Source organism: Pseudophryne corroboree, chromosome 3, assembly GCF_028390025.1.
Source record: "Pseudophryne corroboree isolate aPseCor3 chromosome 3, aPseCor3.hap2, whole genome shotgun sequence".
NCBI lineage: Eukaryota > Metazoa > Chordata > Amphibia > Anura > Myobatrachidae > Pseudophryne > Pseudophryne corroboree.
The window spans coordinates 593951061-593969963 of record NC_086446.1 but is presented as its reverse complement, the minus strand read 5'-3'; the positions used below and the strand labels follow the sequence as shown (position 1 = coordinate 593969963).

General features: G+C 48.4%; 1 protein-coding gene across 4 annotated transcripts in view; it reads left to right on the top strand.

The window, feature by feature from the left end:
• The window catches only part of ASCC1 (activating signal cointegrator 1 complex subunit 1), a 729419-nt gene that overhangs the window by 7150 nt on the left and 703366 nt on the right, over positions 1–18903 (top strand). For all 4 annotated transcript variants that reach the window (XM_063961462.1, XM_063961463.1, XM_063961461.1 and 1 more), the window contains exons 2-4: positions 8426–8547; positions 9478–9577; positions 18258–18355. In XM_063961462.1, coding sequence (XP_063817532.1) covers positions 8439–8547; positions 9478–9577; positions 18258–18355 — 307 coding nt within the window. In that variant the 5' untranslated portion in view covers positions 8426–8438. The remainder of the gene's footprint in view (positions 1–8425; positions 8548–9477; positions 9578–18257; positions 18356–18903) is intronic.

Below are 18903 nucleotides of genomic sequence, written 5' to 3'. Positions count from 1 at the left end.
GGAGTGACACATGGGGGAGCTGGCAGGAGTGACACAGGAGGGTGCTGGCAGGAGTGACACATGGGGGAGCTGGCTGGAGTGACACAGGAGGGTGCTGGCAGGAGTGACACAGGAGGTGCTGGCTGGAGTGACACATGGGGGAGCTGACTGGAGTGACACAGGAGGGTGCTGGCAGGAGTGACACATGGGGGAGCTGACTGGAGTGACACAGGAGGGTGCTGGCAGGAGCGAGACATGGGGGAGCTGACTGGAGTGACACAGGAGGGTGCTGGCAGGAGTGACACATGGGGGAGCTGACTGGAGTGACACAGGAGGGTGCTGGCAGGAGCGAGACATGGGGGAGCTGGCTGGAGTGACACAGGAGGGTGCTGGCAGGAGTGACACATGGGGGAGCTGACTGGAGTGACACAGGAGGGTGCTGGCAGGAGCGAGACATGGGGGAGCTGGCTGGAGTGACACAGGAGGGTGCAGGCTGGAGTGACACATGGGAGAGCTGACTGGAGTGACACAGGAGGGTGCTGGCAGGAGTGACACAGGAGGGAGCTGGCTGGAGTGACACAGGAGGGTGCTGGCAGGAGTGACACATGGGGGAGCTGGCAGGAGTGACACATGGGGGTGCTGGCAGGAGTGACACATGGGGGAGCTGAGTGGAGAGACACAGGAGGGTCCTGGCAGGAGTAACACATGAGGGAGCTGGCTGGAGTGACACAGGAGGGTGCTGGCTGGAGTGACACATGGGTGAGCTGGCAGGAGTGACACAGGAGGGTGGTGGCAGGAGTGACACATGGGGGAGCTGGCAGTAGTGAGACATGGGTGAGCTGACTGGAGTGACACAGGAGAGTGGTGGCAGGAGTGACACATGGGGGAGCTGGCAGTAGTGACACAGGAGGGTGCTGGCAGGAGTGACACATGGGTGAGCTGACTGGAGTGACACAGGAGGGTGCTGGCAGGATTGACACATGGGGGAGCTGGCAGGCGTGACACATGGGGGAGCTGGCAGGAGTGACACAGGAGGGTGCTGGCAGGAGTGACACATGAGAAGCTGACTGGAGTGACACAGGAGGGTCCTGGCAGGAGTGACTCATGGGGGAGCTGACTGGAGTGACACATGAGAAGCTGACTGGAGTGACACAGGAGGGTCCTAGCAGGAGTGACACATGGGGGAGCTGGCTGGAGTGACACAGGAGGGTCAGGAAGGACTGATACATGGGGGAGCTGAGTGGAGTGACACAGGAGGGTCCTGGCAGAAGTGACACATGAGGGAGCTGGCTGAAGTGACACAGGAGGGTCCTAGCAGGAGTAACACATGAGGGAGCTGGCTGGAGTGACACAGGAGGGTGCTGGCTGGAGTGACACATGGGTGAGCTGGCAGGAGTGACACAGGAGGGTGGTGGCAGGAGTGACACATGGGGGAGCTGGCAGTAGTGAGACATGGGTGAGCTGACTGGAGTGACACAGGAGGGCGGTGGCAGGAGTGACACATGGGGGTGCTGGCAGTAGTGACACAGGAGGGTGCTGGCAGGAGTGACACATGGGTGAGCTGACTGGAGTGACACAGGAGGGTGCTGGCAGGATTGACACATGGGGGAGCTGGCAGGCGTGACACATGGGGGAGCTGGCAGGAGTGACACAGGAGGGTGCTGGCAGGAGTGACACATGGGGGAGCTGACTGGAGTGACATAGGAGGGTCCTGGCAGGAGTGACACATGGGGGAGCTGGCTGGAGTGACACAGGAGGGTGCTGGCTGGAGTGACAAGGGGGAGCTGAATGGAGTGACACAGGAAGGTCCTGGCAGGAGTGACACATGGGGGAGCTGGCTGGAGTGACACAGGAGGGTGCTGGCTGGAGTGACAAGGGGGAGCTGGCTGGAGTGACACAGGAAGGTCCTGGCAGGAGTGACACATGGGGGAGCTGGCAGGAGTGACACATGGGGGAGCTGGCTGGAGTGACACAGGAGGGTGCTGGCTGGAGTGACAAGGGGGAGCTGAATGGAGTGACACAGGAAGGTCCTGGCAGGAGTGACACATGGGGGAGCTGACTGGAGTGACACATGGTGGAGCTGAAGTGTATTATGTGAATCTTTTTCAATATATTTTATGTGAATCTGTTTTTTTTAATGTATTTTATGTGGATCTAGCTTTTTCAATGTATTTTTTTTTATCAGGGTTGTGGCCTAGCAGGCACAAGGCCACACCCCATTTTTGTACACGCAAGTTTGGTTCGATGACGGCTCTTAGATGTACCTAACAAGATTTTTTGGCTCTTTGTCTCCGACTGGTTGGCCACCCCTGCTCTAGAGGATATTTACACGTTAAATCATGGCAGCTAATCAGACTCAGGCCACAACTGTCTAACATGCACTAGATTGATAGAAGCTTATAGCTGATGTGGCTCAGTGCAAATGTATCACCGAAATGCAATATTAGTGAATGAGGCAAAATGGCCTTTTTTCATATTGTTATCTCTTTTGCTATAATATATCCCTGACAAAAAGGTGGCTCCGAGATGCTTTAAAGTAGTACAGATTCAATAGTGAATGTCCTATTGATCATCTGAAAGCACACATTGCATTGTGTGAGGATTCTAGTCATCATGTTAATTTAAATGGGTATTTAGTGTTTTTAGCACATCAGAAAAAATTGGGCACTAGACTAAAAATATAAGTCAGTATATTACTTTCTGCTGCTCCTAAAGTGCGGTCACTGGTTCTTTTAACACTAATAACCAACTAATATAAAAGATTCCTACTAACATTACTTTATTTATACACACATGTAATCTAACCTTGTGACTGGCTAAGCTACATCCATTATAACTTCATTTAAATTTTGCTGGTTTACTAACTTCATGCTATTTATTACATGCCTGCATTAACATATTTTCTATACTGTACAATGTGATTACTCTTTAAAGTTTTAGGGAGCCATATAGAACCTGGAGGCAGACATCTACTGGATATGTGTAATTGAAAAGCTAATTAGGTCTTGTAGTTGTGCGATTCTGTTGAGGCAAATATTAGCTAAGCCAGTAGTTCCCAAACTTTCTCTGAATCACGGCGCCCTAGATTATCAGAATTTTTTTTCACGGCATCCCTAGGCCAAAAGTTTCTTTTTGAGATATTTAGAGATAAATATTAAATTAAGTAAATTTATGTTTATATGTCATCCTTAGGTTCAGTTGTGTAGTGAGGAACAAGATTTGCTTCTGTTTGTACACATATGTTATGACTGACAGCCACCAGCACTGGTTTTGCCTGTTACATTGAACATAAATAATTTGAATTGGTCCTGGACCACCAATACAAGGCACCCTTACAAGTACCCCGAGGCACCCCAGGGTGCCACGGCACACAGTTTGAGAACCACTGAGTTAAGCCATAATGAATCTAATAGTAGAAATTATGCTATCCTTTATATACATGTAAGTAGTTCTCATTTGACCTTCAGCTGAGTATACAAACTGTGAGGGTGATTCAGACCTGATTGCTGGGCTGCAAACTTTGCAGTCCTGCGTTCGGTTAGTCGCCGCCTCCAGTGGGAGTGTAAATTTGCCGTGCAAGTGTGCAATTCCATGTGTACGCAGGGCTGCAAAAATCCACTTTGTGCAGTCTCTGCGCAGCCCAGGACTTACTCCTACAGTGCGATGAGAAGAGGCTGATCGGGGCGGAGATGACGTCCGACAACCTCCTTGAAAACACTTGGACACGTCTGTGTTTTTCCAGACACTCCCAGTAAATGATCAGTTACCATCCACAAACGGCATCTTCCTGTCAATCACCTTGCGAACGACTGTGCGATCGGATTTTTCGCACCATCCCATCGCTGACCAGTGATGCCCTTTGTTGTGGTCCGATGTGCGTGCGCATTGCGGTGCATGCGCAGTGACTACCTGATCGCGCACTGTGCAAAAACGCACAGCAGCGATCAGGTCTGAATCACCCCCTGTGTGCACTCATACATAACCTAGAGAACGTGCTTGAAGCAAATGGCTTTATTGTGGGCTATTTGGGCTCTTTCATTGTCTTACATAGTTTATGGTTATCTCTGGCTTGTTTACTTTGTGCCCGCAGTGTTATCAAACTCAATGGACAAATAGTCTTTTTTCGACCTCAGAAACGGTTACTGTGTTACTATATGTAAGCAATATAATGGTCATTTGCTGTTCAAACATAAACATTGCACAGTGTGAAATACCCTTGATATAATGTATTGTGGGCCTAATTCAGCATGGATCGCTAATCTCAGAAATAGCAGTTTTCTGCAAATAGAAAGGCGCGACCCGACAGAAAAAACGCCCTGTGCAAGTTTGCAGATGCATACGCAATTTCAGGAACATCGAAGATTTTTTTGCCGTCTGAGCAAATGTAAGTGGGTCTAAGGCTGCCGCTAATCTGTGACTGAGACGGCCTGGAAGTGGTCTGTGCTGACGTCGGACACCCTGTCCAAAAATGACTGGGCACGCCTGTGTTTTTTCTGACACACCCAGAAAACGACGGGTTTTTGCCTAGAAACCCTAACTTCCTGTTAATGAAACAGCGGCTACATTACGATCTGTGCGCAATTTTTGTCGCTATTACCCCCATGCCTGCTCAGTGCGAATGCTACGCATGTGCAGTCGTTCGATAATCGCTCAATTTGCGATTTCTCAAAATAGCAGTCCATGCTGAATTGAGCCCAGTATGTGAGATTTTACTATTTAATAATGTGAGCAGCATTTTTAAATCCAGTCCAAACATAAGAAAAAATCAAGTGTATGGGCCGGTACAAGTGCGTAGTCATCTGTGATGTAGTTTGGAGAACACACACTGCTAAAGCTCATTGTGATCGAGTTTGGAAACCAATAACTTTAGATTTAGAGTGCGCAATCATTATAGCGCCACAGCAAATTTCTGAGGACCGGATTTGAGAACCACTGTGTTAACTAATGAATGCATAGGCACACAGCGGTACTTACAGCAGTTATCTCACTGGTGGCTTCTCCCGGCTTCCAGGTATGAACAGGCAGTCATGGCTCCCATAGGAAGGGGCACCAAACGTGAAGTCTTGCCAGGCACCAATTTCAAACATCCTTTCCTATAAAAGTGCTATAGTATAGGCTCACAGACAGTACTCCAGCATTATAGCCTTCTGCTTCCTTGTGCAAATTCTAGTTAAATCCTGCCACCCCTGTGTATTGTACATGGTTAATGCAACTCCTGTGTTCTATTCCTGGTTCCTGTGGTTCCTGCCACCCCTGTGTATTGTACCTAGTTCCTGCCACCCCTGTGTTCTGTTCCTGGTTCCTGCCACCCCTGTGTTCTGTTCCTGGTTCCTGCCACCCCTGTGTTCTGTTCCTGGTTCCTGCCACCCCTGTGTTCTGTTCCTGGTTCCTGCCACCCCTGTGTTCTGTTCCTAGTTCCCGCCACCCCTGTGTTCTGTTCCTGGTTCCTGCCTTTTCTGTGTATTGTACCTGGTTCCTGCCACCCCTGTGTTCTGTTCCTGGTTCCCGCCACCCCTGTGTTCTGTTCCTGGTTCCCGCCACCCCTGTGTATTTTACCTGGTTCCCGCCACCCCTGTGTATTGTTCCTGGTTCCCGCCACCCCTGTGTATTGTTCCTGGTTCCTGCCACCCCTGTGTTTTGTTCCTGCCACCCCTGTGTATTGTTCCTGGTTCCTGCCACCCCAGTGTATTGTTCCTGGTTCCTGCCACCCCTGTGTATTGTTCCTGGTTCCTGCCACCCCTGTGTATTGTTCCTGGTTCCTGCCACCCCTGTGTATTGTTCCTGCCACCCCTGTGTATTGTTCCTGCCACCCCTGTGTATTGTTCCTACCACCCCTGTGTATTGTTCCTGCCACCCCTGTGTATTGTTCCTGCCACCCCTGTGTATTGTTCCTGCCACCCCTGTGTATTGTTCCTGCCACCCCTGTGTATTGTTCCTGCCACCCCTGTGTATTGTTCCTGCCACCCCTGTGTATTGTTCCTGGTTCCTGCCACCCCTGTGTATTGTTCCTGCCACCCCTGTGTATTGTTCCTGCCACCCCTGTGTATTGTTCCTGCCACCCCTGTGTATTGTTCCTGCCACCCCTGTGTATTGTTCCTGGTTCCTGCCACCCCTGTGTGTTGTTCCTGGTTCCTGCCACCCCTGTGTATTGTTCCTGGTTCCTGCCACCCCTGTGTATTGTTCCTGGTTCCTGCCACCCCTGTGTATTGTTCCTGGTTCCTGCCACCCCTGTGTATTGTTCCTGCCACCCCTGTGTATTGTTCCTGCCACCCCTGTGTATTGTTCCTGCCACCCCTGTGTATTGTTCCTGCCACCCCTGTGTATTGTTCCTGCCACCCCTGTGTATTGTTCCTGCCACCCCTGTGTATTGTTCCTGCCACCCCTGTGTATTGTTCCTGGTTCCTGCCACCCCTGTGTATTGTTCCTGGTTCCTGCCACCCCTGTGTATTGTTCCTGGTTCCTGCCACCCCTGTGTATTGTTCCTGGTTCCTGCCACCCCTGTGTATTGTTCCTGGTTCCTGCCACCCCTGTGTTTTGTTCTTGGTTACTGCCATCCCTGTGTATTTTACCTGGTTCCTGCCACCCCTGTGTATTTTACCTGGTTCCTGCCACCCCTGTGTATTTTACCTGGTTCCTGCCACCCCTGTGTATTTTACCTGGTTCCTGCCACCCCTGTGTATTTTACCTGGTTCCTGCCACCCCTGTGTATTGTTCCTGGTTCCTGTGTTTCCCATCCGGTCCCAACCCAGTCTGACGAATCCATGTCTATACCCCTGTGTTCTGTTCCTGCCACCCCTGGGTATTGTACATGGTTCCTACCACCTCTGTGTTCTGTTTCTGGTTCCTGCCACGCCTGAATTTTGTTACTGGTTACTGTGTTTCCCATCTGGGCCCAACACAGTTTGACCAATCCATGTCTATATGCTTCACAGCGATCTACGAGTTCCAAAATCCAGTGTATACAGCCTCAAAGCTAGGAACCCAGACATAGGGCCACAACTTGCTTCTAGAGTGCAGTGAACCCCAAACCCCCTTGCGGGGGTCCCTGGTCAAAACCACCAGCACGTTAGACTCTGCGCCTCTGTTCTGGCTGTCAGTCAATCCAAAAGTACAGGTGTGCATCAACAATATCCATCCCTAAATTGCGACTTGCTGGACCAAGGGAAAAGGGCCCTAATTTGCACACCTTAATTAGGTAGTGAGGTGCTACTCTGCTTGAGACTTAGTAAAGTGTACAGAGGGAAAAGGTAGCAGGTGCACTCTCTCACACTAGCTCAACCTGTAGTAACCAGAGGCACTTAGCATATTCCTGGCCAGGGCTATGAGCTTACCCACCGCATCAAGGTAGCCTCTCATTGGGTAAGTCCCTAACACTAACTATAGGGGTTCAGGTCCGGGGGGCAGGACACCCCAGAGCCACCTAGCCAGACAACCCCAGGGCATCGCAGGAGTGATAAAAATATAGGGTTAAAGAGGTAGGATCAGCTGTTGCTGCATGTGTGAATAATGGGGCAGATGTATTAACCTGGAGAAGGCATAAGGAAGTGATAAACCAGTGATATGTGCAAGGTGATAAACACACCAGCCAATCAGCTCCAATATGTAAATTAACAGTTAGGATCTGATTGGCTGGTGCCTTTATCACCTTGCACATATCACTGGTTTATCACTTCCTTATGCCTTCTCCAGGTTAATACATTTGCCCCATTGTGAGGAGTAAAAGAAAATTATGTGAAGGTGTTACATGTATATAAAACAGACTATAAGTGCCATGGAGTGATGAAATAGTGTTAAATTGCGATGCCCCAGGGACACCCAGCCACGGCAGGCACAGGGAGCCCCGCACCCCAGAGAATTCCCCCCATTATGGACTGCCATATTAAACAAAATGTAGGAGTCTTACCTCAGTGTGCTCATTCCAAATGTACCTCTTTAACCCTATATTTTTATCACTCCTGCGATGCCCTGGGGTTGTCTGGCTGGGTGGCTCTGGGGTGTCCTGCCCCCCGGACCTGAACCCCTATAGTTAGTGTTAGGGACTTACCCAATGAGAGGCTACCTTGATGCGGTGGGTAAGCTCATAGCCCTGGCCAGGAATATGCTAAGTGCCTCTGGTTACTACAGGTTGAGCTAGTGTGAGAGAGTGCACCTGCTACCTTTTCGACTTGCTGGACCAAGAAAGATACTGTATGCAAAATTGCCAAGTTAGTTTTGAAGGACATGATTTGGTACCTTTTGCCTGTGAATAACACAGAAAAACATCTGATAACAAGTAAAATAGATGGTACTTCTCAAACTGGGACAGTTATTACTACATTTTGATAAATTATATTTGTAAGAATCAATAAAAGTAGATATAATTGGTGTAGCCTTAAGTATACTTATGCTCAAATAGATGACTTGCTAAAACCTAGTGTTTTGTAAACTCTTGCATTTCCCTTTGCAGTATCCTCTGAGCCATGGAAGTATTGCGTCCCACTCTGATCAATATTGGAGGGCGTATATACAGGAAGAACACCATTCGAGAGGTGTCTTACCAGAATGAGGAAGAGGATGATTTTTACAGAGGTAAGAAGTATGGTGGCCAATCCTGGGATCAGCAGAATCCCGGGATTTTGGCCAAAAATTGCCAGAGATTCAATCCCGTTATTGGAGCTTCCAATCCCGGAGATTTCGGGATTGGAAGCTCCCTTTGTTTTTTCAATGCCGGGCAGCGCTGAGCGTCCTCAGGAGGCTCAGACGCTGCCCAGATCCCCCTGCCCAGCTCCACTTTCCCCTGGCCTGTGCACTGCACAGCATGATGTGATGTCAGAGGTCATGCTGCACATCTTGACGCCAGCTGCACTGTCGCAGGCCGCAGCCAGTGGATTCTTCCACCCACCTGTCCGGAGGATTGTGAGTTGGCTGGTATGGGCTGTGCAAGAGGGGGTGGGGGGGATTTAAAGAAAAGTTAATTTACACAAAACACCCCAATCTTTGTATTCCGGGAATCCCTCAACTGATAATTTTTCAATCCCGAGTCCCAGGATTGAAAAATATGGTCCGGGATTGGCCACCCTAGTAAGAAGATAGTGAAATGTTTTGGGTTGATTTGTAAAAGTGGGACACAGACACTAGGGGTATCGATTTAATTGTTTTCCCCCGCGGCTACCACTAGGGGCAGAAAACGGAGCAATTCAATTGTTGCTCCGTGTAGACTATTTCTTCTCGCAGCATCTTGAGGTGCAAGAAGAAATGTGTGCAGAGTCCGTGGTTTTGGCATCATAAGCACTTCTTTAGATGGGTTTAGCCGCTTTTTGCGCAGCTAAATCTGGTGCTTTTAGGCGTGACAATACTAATGGGTGTCCGGACGGAGAAACGATTGAATTGCTCTGTTGGGCGCTTATTCATACAGACACCCAGCAGGGGGTGCACAAAACAGTTGAATTGCCCCTAAATATCTATTCGTGTAAAGTCATCTGGGCTTCATGTATAAATAGAATTTTCCTTTTTCTGCAGAATCCGAGCAGTGTATAGATGAGCCCTGTGATGATTTCACCATTAGGGAAACTGAGAAGGGGTTCCAGTGCTCCATAGATCTTCCTAGTCAACTTTTTAAGTGAGTTTATGCTTTTCGCAATGCACCTTTTATATGTGTAAATAAGTAGTGATGGCTGTAATCTTGGACTGGGATCAGTATGAAATACCTACAATCAAAATCCCGACAACAATTGACCGACGGTCAAAATCCCGACAAGGACAAAATACTGACATTTAAAATGTCGACAGGTCAAAAAGTTGACTCAAGTTTTTTATTGTTTTTTGGTGTGTATGCCGACATAGGTTGACATGGACACCGTATAAGTGTACGTCGTCCCCTTGAATGGCTCGCTGCGCTCACCATGCTTCGGGCATGGTGCCTCACTGCTCTCGGCTTATATTTCCCCTCCAGGTCCACTGGGATGGTAAAGTATGAACAAGTCGGTTTAAAAAAAACCCCTCATGTCGGCTTTTTGGACTGTCGACATTTTAAATGTCGGTTTTTTGACCGTCGGTCAATGGTTGTCGGGACTTTGACCGTCGGGATTTTGATTGTAGGTAAATTGGCCGCATCCCCTTGGACTTTGAGAAATTCCTTCATGTGAAATAACTTTACATCTTGGGTATCCTTGGAGCTGTAAGTATTCATGCACCAGAGATGAGGGCCGTTTGCTTGGACTATAAGCTTTGTATGGAAGATCTCTAACTATAGGGATTACATTTTTCTTAAGTTGAAAAATCACAGTATTCGAGCACTGACACATACCTCTCTGTGGTTCATCACAAGCACATTTGCTTAGAGGTGCTTATAGTCCAAGTAGACAAGTGAAAGAAGGAGAAAATTAAGACTGGTTATAGGGGGGAGGGGTAGAGAATGAAGGGGAGAGCCAGAGGGGATCCCAGGAATAAGTAAGGGGGAGAGAGGTACGGAAAAAACACACAAAAAACAGCAAGGGACCCAGTGAGTGAATGGTCTGTATAATACTCGTACTTATAATATTTGTCTCTACTTCCCTATTACAATGTGCTAGTGTCCATCTGTTTACCTATTTGTTTCATCCTTAGCAGTTTACACACACAGCTATTTGCTAGATGGTTACAGCAAGGTGTAATGTGGCAGACATACAGTGCCTTGCTAAAGTATTCACCCTCCTTTGCATTTTTCATATATTGTTGCCTCACATCCTGGAATTAAAATGGATTGTTTGAAGCTTTGTATCATTTCATTCACAGAACATGCCTACAACTTTGAAGACTGTTTGCTTTACAATAAAAAAAAAAAAAAAAAAAAGGACAAAATAACAGAAAACGTCAGCGTGCATAGCTTTTCACCCCCTAAAGTCAGTACTTTGTAGAGCCACCTTTCGTGGCAATTACAGCTGCAAGGCTAAGACTGTAGGGCAATTTAAACATGCTTGGGACAGGCATATGAATATCCTTACAAAGAATTAAGGTTAAAAAAGGGTTGAGATTGCCTAAAGGATAAAATAAAAAAGGGGCAGACTAGATGGGCCAAGTGGTTCTTATCTGCCGTCAAATTCTATGTTTCTATGTTTAAGTCGCTTTGGATAAGTCGCTATGAGCTTGCCACTGGAATTTTTGTCCATTCCTCAAGGCAAAACTGCTCCATCTCCTTCATGTTGGATGGTTTCCGCTTGTGAACAGCAATCTTCAAGTCTGACCACAGATTCTCAATTGGATTGAGATCTGGGTTTTGACTAGGCCATTCCAACACATTTAAATGTTTCCCATTAAACCACTCGAGTGTTGCTTTAGCAGTATGCTTCGGGTCGTTGTCCTGTTGGAAGGTGAACCTCCTTCCGTGTCTCAAATCTCAGGCAGACTGAAACAAGTTTTGCTCAAGAATATCCCTGTATTTAGCACCATCCATCTTCCCCTTGACTCGAAACAGTTTCCCAGTCCCTGCTGCTGAAAAACATCCCCACAGCATGATGCTGCCACCACCATGTTTCACTGTGGGGATGGTGTTCTTGGGGTGATGGGATGTGTTGGGTTTGCACCAGACAATTTTCCTTGGTGGCAGAAAAGTAAAATTTTAGTCTCATCTGACCAGAGCACCTTCCTCCATACATTTGGGGAGTTGTCCACATGCCTTTAGGCAAAGTCAAAACGTGCCTTCTTATTTTTAACACTAAGTAATGGCTTTTTTCTGGTCACTCTTCCATAAAGCCCAGCTCTTTGGAGTGTACGGCTTATTGTGGTCACATGCGCAGATACACCAGTCTCCTTCAGGGTTACCTTTGGTCTCTGTGCTGCCCCTCTGATTAATGCCCTCCTTGCCCGGTCTGTGAGTTTTGGTGGCCCCCCCTCTCTTGGCAGGTTTGTTGTGGTACCATGTTCTTTCCATTTGAAGATGATGGATTTGAAGGTGCTCCGGGGATCATCAAAGATTTGGATATTTTTTTTTTATAACCCAACCCTGACTTGTACTTCTGAACAACTTTGTCCCTGACTTGTTTGGAGATGCCTCTTGCTTAGTGGTGTTGCAGCCTCTGGGGCCTTTCATAAAAGGTGCGTTTATACTGACAGATCATGTGACACTTAGATTGCACACAGGTGGACTTCATTTCACTAATTATGTGACTTCTGTAGGTAATTGGTTGCACCAGAACTTTTGAGGGGCTTCATAGCAAAGGAGGTGAATACATATGCACATGCCAATTTTCAAATTTTTATTTATAAAAATTCATTATTTCTCTAACGTCCTAGAGGATGCTGGGGTCCACATTAGTACCATGGGGTATAGATGGGTCCACCAGTAGCCATTGGCACTTTAAGAGTTTAAGAGTGTGGGCTGGCTCCTCCCTCTATGCCCCTCCTACAAGACTCAGTTTAGAAAATGTGCCAGGAGGAGCCGGTCACAGCTAGGGGAGCTCTCCTGGGCTTTCCTAATAAAGTTTAGTTTTAGAGTTTTTTTTATTTTACAGGGAGGCTGCTGGCAGCAGCCTCCCTGCAGTGTGGGACTAAGGGGGGGGAGGGGGGGGCAGTGTCCGCCCTGCGGGGTCTGAGCCACTGACTTCGCTGACTGTACACTGAGCTCCAGAGGGGCTGATCGGTCTCTCGCCGCAGGGGAACCGCTCACCCCGGCAGCATGCCGGCGACTCCTTACAGAGCTGAGGCAAGTGGTGAGTTAGTCACCGACCGCCCCCCCCCCTAGCAAGCTGTGGGCCGATGTGAAGATGGAGGCAACAGGGGTTTGAGCGCGGTATTAACCGCGCTCCAAGATGGTTCCAGAGGCACACTGTGCGGCACTGTGAGGGGCGCTTTGGGCCAGCGCCTACCCCTCACAATTGGTCAGCAAGCCTGTCGGGCCCCAGGGATCCCAGCCAGCACAACTCCTCAGACCATTTTCAAACTCAGATGAGCGGGGAGACAGCGCCATGAAGGGGGTGGAGCTTCTCCTCAGAGCAGACCCTGCAGCGTTCCAGCGCCATTTTCCTGCATGCTGTTTGCTGAAGGAAGATCCTGGTCCCTCCACAGCAGCTCCAGATTACTGTAATGGTACCAGGGAGTTGTAGAAGGGAGGGGAGGCTAATTGTTTGACTGTGTGTCCTATTAAGGTGCACAAGTCAGCGCTGGTAAGGGGCTTTACTCCTGTTGTTAAGTGCTGGTGTGGGTTGGTTCCAATCTCTGTCTCTCTCTTGCCATTCTTGGGGGGGGAACTCTGTCTTACCCCATCCTGTGTGTGTGTGGTGTGTTTGGTGGTCACCAGCAGCAATGTCTAGGGATATAGTGTCATATGCTGCAGAGGATTTATCCTCCCAGGATGATCCCATTCCATGTAATCAGGTTAGCACTGGTTTAGCACAGATTCCAGCAAGGGAACCAGAGTGGTGTATCAGGACTTGGATTACTCAAATTTCTGACAGGGATACCAGTAAAGAGTCGGCAACCCAGGTATTGCAGTCCTCTATGGCTGTGTGGCCCTTGTCAGGTACCTCAGGTCACCCCTCTATATACCCCCACAAACGTGCTCTTGTGCAGGTAACACGGATACCGATTCTGACACTACAGTTGGTGATGGGGATGTATTGCGGGGTCCACATCTCTTGCAAGGGGGGTGCAGTTGTTGATAGAGGCTATCAGGGATGTGTTAAATGTTAATGATACCACACCTCAGCAGGTTGAGGAGGCTTTTTTTCACGGAAAACAAGAAAGCCTCGCTAACCTTCCCCGCGTCAAAAGAGTTGAATGCTATATTTGAAAAGGCCTGGTTGAATCCTGAAAAGAAGTTTCAGATCCCTGAGAGTATTCTGGTAGCTTTTCCTTTCCCTGAGGAGGATAGGAAAAAGTGGGAAAACCCGCTAATTGTTGACGCATCTGTATCTAGACTCTCAAAAAAGGTGGTTTTACCGGTACCGGGATCTACCGCCTTAAAGGAGCCGGCGGTAAGAAAAATTGATAATACTCTGAAATCAGTGTACACTGCTTCAGGGGCTATATTACGTCCCACTATTGCTAGTGCATGGATTGCTAAGGCTATAGTGAAGTGGTCGGCTGCCTTGATGGAGGATTTGGATACGATGGATAGGGATGATGTTGCATTGTATTTACGCAACATTCGTGATTCTGCAGGTTTCATGGTAGAATCTATGAAAGACCTGAGTTCCATGACTGTATCAGCTAGTCGGGGACTGTGGCTCCGCCAGTGGTCGCCCGACGCAGAATCCAAAAAAAGTGTGGAGTCGCTGCCCTATACAGGTCAAGCTCTCTTTGGGGAAGCTCTAGATGCGTGGATATCTACTGCTACAGCGGGTAAGTCTCCGTATCTACCCTCAGCAGCTCCTGCTCCGAAGAGGTCCTTCTCCTCAGCTTCGCAGCAGTCCTTTCGGCCCAGCAAGTCCAGAAAGGCCAAATCATCCGGTACTATCTTCAGGGGAGGTAAGGTAAGTCCAAGAAACCTGCCGCTGCAGGTTCCCAAGAACAAAAGCCTGCTTCAGGTACCCCTAAGTCCTCTGCATGACGGTGGACGGGACGGCCCGGTGGTGGGGCCTGTGGAAGCGAGACTCAGACAGTTCAGTCATGTTTGAGTCTTCTTCGGCCTTGATCGCTGGGTGGTGGATATTGTCTCTCAGGGATACTGGCTGGAATTTCAAAGTCTCCCTCCTCATCGGTTTTTCAAGTCGGGCTTACCAACTCTGTTGGAGGACAGCGAAGTGCTACAAGAGACTGTTCAAAGGCTGGTAGAGGCACAAGTCATTGTGCCAGTACAACCGCACGTGCTGACAAAGGGTTACTATTAGAACCTTTTCGTGGTACCGAAACCGGATGGTTCGGTTAGGCCCATCCTGAACCTAAAATCATTGAACCCCTTTCTAAGGGAGTTCAAGTTCAAGATGGAGTCTCTCAGGGCGGTGATATCAGGTCTGGAAGAGGGGGAATTCCTGGTATCCCTGGATATCAAAGCTGCATACCTTCACATTCCGATCTGGCTACCGCGTCAGGCTTATCTCTGATTCGCGTTGCTGGACTGTCATTTTCAGTTCCAGGCTCTGCCGTTTGGCCTCTCCACAGCACCGAGGGTGTTTACCAAGGTAATGGCAGAGATGATGATGCTACTCCGAAAACAGGGCGTGAACATCATTCCTTATCTGGACGATCTCCTCCTGATAAAGGCATCGTCCAAGGAAAGGTTGCTGCAGTCCATTGTTCTCACAACACGGCTGCTTGAGTCATGGGTGGATTCTGAATTTTCCAAAGTCACATTTGGAACCGACCAGCGGATTGTCGTTTCTGGGAATGATCCTGGATACGGAAGTACAGCAGGTGTTCCTTCCGCGGGACAAGGCATTGGTGATCCAATCCATGATCCGGGGTGTCCTGAAGCCACCCCGGGTGTCGGTTCATCAATGCATTCGCCTATTGGGAAAGATGGTGGCTTCCTACGAGGCTCTCCAGTACGGGAGGTTTCATGCTCGGACCTTCCAACTGGACCTTCTGGACAAGTGGTCGGGTCCTCACCTCCACATGCATCAGAGAATTCGTCGGTCGCCAAGGGCAAGGATCTCACTCCTCTGGTGGCTCCAATTGCCTCACCTCCTGGAAGGCCGCAGGTTCGGAATTCAGGACTGGGTCCTACTAATGACGGATGCGAGCCTCCGAGGCTGGGGAGCAGTCACTCTAGGGGTGACCTTCCAAGGAAGATGGTCGAGCCTGGAAGCCGGCCTGCCCATCAACATTCTGGAACTAAAAGCCGTCTACAACGGTCTTCTTCAGGCGGCCCATCTTCTAAGAAACAGGGCCATTCAAGTACAGTCGGACAACGTAACTACAGTGACGTACATAAACCGACAGGGCGGAACCAAGAGCAGAGCGGCGATGTCAGAGGTAATCAGAATACTCCTCTGGACGGAAAAGCATGCTTTAACGCTGTCAGCCATCTTCATTCTGGGAGTAGACAACTAGGAAGCAGACTTCCTCAGCAGACACGATCTCCATCCGGGAGAGTGGGGCCTCCATCCGGGGGTGTACAAGGAGGTAACAGATCTTTGGGGTCTATCCCAAATAGACATGATGGCTTCTCGTCTCAACAAGAAGCTTCGGCGTTATTGTTCCAGGTCGAGGGACCCTCAGGCAGTGACGGTGGACGCCCTGGTGTCTCCGTGGGTGTTCCAGTCAGCGTTTCCAGTGTTTCCACCACTCCCACTCATCCCAAGAATCCTAAAGCTCATAAGGAGAACAAGGGTTCAAGCGATCCTCATCGCCCCAGACTGGCCAAGACGGGCTTGGTACACCGACCTTCTGAATCTACTGCAAGAAGAGCCGAGGCCTCTTCCTCTTTGGGAGGACCTGCTGCAGCAGGGTCCGTTCGCCTATCAAGACTTACCGCGGCTACGTTTGACGGCATGGAAGCTGAGCGTCTGATTCTTGCTCGGAAGGGTATTCCGAAAGAAGTGATACCCTCATAGAGGCTAGGAAAGGGGTAACGTCTACACATTACCATCGTATTTGGAAGAAATATGTCTCTTGGTGTGAGTCCAAGAAGTTTCCTGCAGTGAATTTTCAACTGGGATGTTTCCTCCTCTTCCTGCAGGCAGGAATGGATATGGGACTGAGATTGGGATCTGTGAAGGTCCAGATTTCAGCCCTGTCCATTTTCTTTCAGAAATAATTAACTGCCCCCCCTGAGGTTCAGACCTTTTTGAAGGGAGTTCTGCATATCCAACCTCCCTTTGTATTGTGTTGCAGTTTCTCCAGTCGGATTGGTTTGAGCCTCTACAGGAGGTGGAGCTCAAATTTATTACATGGAAGGCGGTCACTTTGTTGGCCTTCGCTTCTGCTAGACGTGTCTCTTGAGCTGGGGGCTTTGTCATGCAAAAGCCCTTACTTGATCTTCCATGAGGATAGAGCTGAGCTCCGGACTCATCAGCAGTTCCTACCAAAGGTTGTCCTGGCATTTCATATCAACCAACCTATTGTGGTGCCATTGGCTACTGACTCCTCGATTACTTTAAAGTCCTTGGATGTCATGAGGGCTCTGAAGATTTATGTGAAGAGAACTTCTTCTCGTCACAGGAAGTCGGACTCTGTTTGTCCTATACGATTACCAAGAAAATTGGGTGTCCTGCTTCTAAGCAGTCTATTTCTCGCTGGATTAGGTTCACTATCCAGCATGCCTATTTTACGGCAGGACTGCCGTGTCCAAAATCTGTTAAGGCCCACTCTACTCGTAAGGTGGGGTCTTCCTGGGCGGCTGCCCGGGGTGTCTCGGCAACGCAGCTTTGCCGAGCGGCAACATAGTCTGGGTCGAACACGTTTGCAAGGTTCTACAAGTTCGATACTTTGGCCCCTGATGATCTGAAGTTCGGTCAATCAGTTCTGCAGGAGCCTCCACGCTCTCCCTCCCGTTCTGGGAGCTTTGGTACATCCTCATGGTACTAATGTGGACCCCAGCGTCCTCTAGGACGTTAGAGAAAATAGGATTTTGGTACCTACCGGTAAATCCTTTTCTCGTAGTCCGTAGAGGATGCTGGGCGCCCGCCCAGCGCTTCGTTTTTCTGCATATGTTATTTGGTTCAGTACAACTTCGTTTAGTTGCGTACTGCATAGTTACTGGGTAAGTAATGTTTCAGCCGTTTGCTGATTAGTTAAAGCTAGTTGATTTGACGTGCCTTGTATGTGTGAGCTGGTATGAATCTCACCACTATCTGTGTTAAGTCCTTCTCTCGAAGTATGACTTCTCCTCGGGCACAGTTTCCAGACTGAGTCTGGTAGGAGGGGCATAGAGGGAGGATCCACCCCACACTGTTAAACTCTTAAAGTGCCAATGGCTCCTGGTGGACCCGTCTATACCCCCATGGTACTAATGTGGACCCCAGCATCCTCTACTGACTACGAGAAAAGTATTTACCGGTAGGTACCAAAATCCTATTTTTTTTTTTTTGCTTATTTCACTTCACCAACTTTGACTATTTTGTGCTGATTCGTCACATAAAATTCAGATTAAAAAACAATTAAATTACAGGTTGTAATGTAAGAAAATAGGTAAAAAGTGAAGTGTGTGGGGGGGGGTGAATACTTTAGCAAGGCACTGTTTTTACTATGTTTAATAAAATGTGTGCTTCACTATGAATAAAATATACAATTTTCATTTACATATTTTCAAATTCTGTAAATTTTTTGTTGAAAATACACAATTTTAATTTTTATCTAAGAAAATCAATTTGAGAGAAACCTTTTGTAAAATATATTTACAGTATATATTTTTAGTTTTTATTTTGTTTCTGTTTATGTCATAGGTACATTATAGGTAAGAAAGGGGAGACAAAGCGAAACCTGGAATCCGAAACCCGTACTTCTATCAGTATTCCCAGGCCAGGGTTGGAAGGTGAAATTGGTGAGTTTAAACCTCAATTTTTGCCTGAAATCATAATTGTTATACAGCCTTAAAGTGATTTCCAACTTCAAATTAGATTATTTTCTTTGTGTGCATTCCTGCAAACGTTACTTATTTCCTATTTTCCATCTAAGCTCCTCAGGCATGTTAGCATATAAACAGATAATTGTTTATTTTCCAGTCCTTGGGCTGGAACATTGGAACAGTGGTTAGTATTGCTGCCTCATAGCACTCAGCCTATGGGATTTGATTCTTACAAAAGCCCTATCTGTGTGAGGTGTGTATGGTTTTCCGTTTGCATGGGTTTACTCCAGGTGCTCCACTCCAGTAATTCCCAATTCCAGCCATCAAGGCACCTTTAACAGTGTATGTTTTCCAGGTCTCTTCACAGAATCATAGGTGTAATAATCAGTACCACCACCAGGAGCGGTTTTAGGTGCGGGCAAGCAGGGTGCCTGCCAAATGCTCTGCGCAGGCATCCGCACACTGGCTGCGGCAGGCATCGTGGGCGCACGCTGTAGCCGACACCAAGGAGGGAGACAGACACT